Below are 2320 nucleotides of genomic sequence, written 5' to 3'. Positions count from 1 at the left end.
ATTAGTTGTATTGTATTTACAGATTAGTTGTGACGTATTTACAGATTAGTTGTGACGTATTTACAGATTAGTTATGACGTATTTACAGATTAGTTGTGACGTATTTACAGATTAGTTATGACGTATTTACAGATTAGTTATGACGTATTTACAGATTAGTTGTGACGTATTTACAGATTAGTTATGACGTATTTACAGATTAGTTATGACGTATTTACAGATTAGTTATGACGTATTTAGATTAGTTGTGACGTATTTACAGATTAGTTATGACGTATTTAGATTAGTTGTGACGTATTTACAGATTAGTTATGATGTATTTACAGATTAGTTATAATATATTTACAGATTAGTTGTGACGTATTTACAGATTAGTTATGATGTATTTACAGATTAGTTATAATATATTTACAGATTAGTTGTGACGTATTTACAGATTAGTTATGATGTATTTACAGATTAGTTATAATATATTTACAGATTAGTTGTGACGTATTTACAGATTAGTTGTAATATATTTACAGATTAGTTGTAACATATTTACAGATTAGTTGTAATATATTTACAGATTAGTTGTAATATATTTACAGATTAGTTGTAACATATTTACAGATTAGTTGTAATGTATTTACAGATTAGTTGTAATATATTTACAGATTAGTTGTAATATATTTACAGATTAGTTGTAATATATTTACAGATTAGTTGTAATGTATTTACAGATTTGTTGTAATGTATTTAAAGATATTCAACAATCCCATTTTGTACAGTTTATTGTCTGATTCATCTGCCTGTCGTTTGAACTGTGTTTGGTGAAAGTAAATATAGTTTCCATGAGCTTTTAGCCAAGATTCTTGTTTTCTATTGATATCAAAGATGTCAATGTTCAACCGACAGATCTTAAGTTAACAGAAGTTAAAAGATATAGGAAATGGGAAATGCTGGTTTGGCATGGGGCTCARGAGGTTAAATGTTTGGTTGATTATCAGGGCTGCAGCTTTATCTGCAGGCAGGTCCAGCAGAGAGGCTTCACTCCAATGAGATACTGGCTTTAGTACCAAACAGTCTCTGCAGTATCTGTYTSARACAGATACTGCAGTTTGAAAAGACTAATAGTAACATGTCCAATAAATAAAAAGGTCTTATTGGATCACAGAAAAGACTCAATAAGACCTGTTAACCCAGGACTGGCTGAGACACGGGAGACCAGAATTAAGGTTCTGTGGAKCGACGAGAGGGCGATGAAGACGGGTGCTGTGGGAGGGGTGGGGGGTACTGTGAATACTTACATACATCCCATAGATGGTATTTTGGAGGTCATAGTTCAAGCCAGCTAGCTCGGCTGCATATGCATACTCGTTGAGGGAGTCCTTGAGGAGCTCCAGGTACAAATAGGCCATGTTACAATGCAATGGGTCCACATATGCAAACGGGCTGCAGAAAGAATCGGACGGGTCACAGAAAGCCTTTAAACAAAGCGTAGAGTTACTGGGCTTCATTCCTGTTTACCATCCATGAGGAAGAAACAAGAACACTGTTATAAACACGTTATTACACTTTACAAGAATGTAACAGACCTGATCTAATATCAGTTTATTAGGGGTGTAACGCTACATCAGACTAACAGCAGCTCTGCTCTCAGCTCAGCTCGAACCCTGAACCCAGCCAGGCTACAGAGGAGCTTTATTTCAGCTGCACGGATCCAGGATCTGGATCCAAACCTCACAGGTGAGGGCTGGAATGTAGGCGGAGCAGGAATAGACCGGGGCAACGTCCTCATCACTTTCAGCTACTTGAACTTTTCTGTTCGAGGCAGAAACTCGTCACCAACTTCACTGAAGGATTCCACGTTTTTCAGATTGAGAAATAATCTAAAAAGATCAACTTTAATGGTAATTTTTTATAATTTACTCTGGAGAATATTTACATAAATTGTACTTACAGCAGGTTTCTAACCAAACCAACCAGGCTACTGAGAGTTCTTCACAACACAATGTGTGCCTCGTTTATCCAGCCACACATTCATACAGACTCTCTGAAACTAATCTGAATAAATCGAGTCTAATCAGTGTTTTAAATCACATTAATATTAACTAACCCTGAAAACTCTGTATCCTGGCTTTAAAGATCAGGGACTGAATTCTGATTTTTGTGTACCATTACATCTCTAGAGGTCTGTTGACTAAAGACAACAATAAAATTCAGTGTATTCATATTTTAAACATTGATAAGATAAGATAAGATAAGATAAGAAAAGATAAGAAAAAAGATAAGATGAGATAAGATAAGATAAAAAAGATAAGATAAGATAAAAAGGATA

General features: G+C 34.8%; 1 protein-coding gene across 1 annotated transcript in view; it reads right to left on the bottom strand.

The window, feature by feature from the left end:
- Positions 1–2320, bottom strand: part of ide (insulin-degrading enzyme) — a gene marked incomplete in the record, with an annotated part of 35243 nt that overhangs the window by 20995 nt on the left and 11928 nt on the right. The window contains 1 exon segment of the mRNA XM_014021165.1: positions 1290–1434. Coding sequence (XP_013876619.1) covers positions 1290–1434 — 145 coding nt within the window.

The sequence above is a fragment of the Austrofundulus limnaeus genome, unplaced genomic scaffold (genome assembly GCF_001266775.1).
Source record: "Austrofundulus limnaeus strain Quisiro unplaced genomic scaffold, Austrofundulus_limnaeus-1.0 Scaffold280, whole genome shotgun sequence".
Classification (NCBI taxonomy): Eukaryota; Metazoa; Chordata; class Actinopteri; order Cyprinodontiformes; family Rivulidae; genus Austrofundulus; species Austrofundulus limnaeus.
The sequence above is the reverse complement of the archived record's forward strand: the minus strand, read 5'-3'. Positions and strand labels throughout refer to the sequence as shown.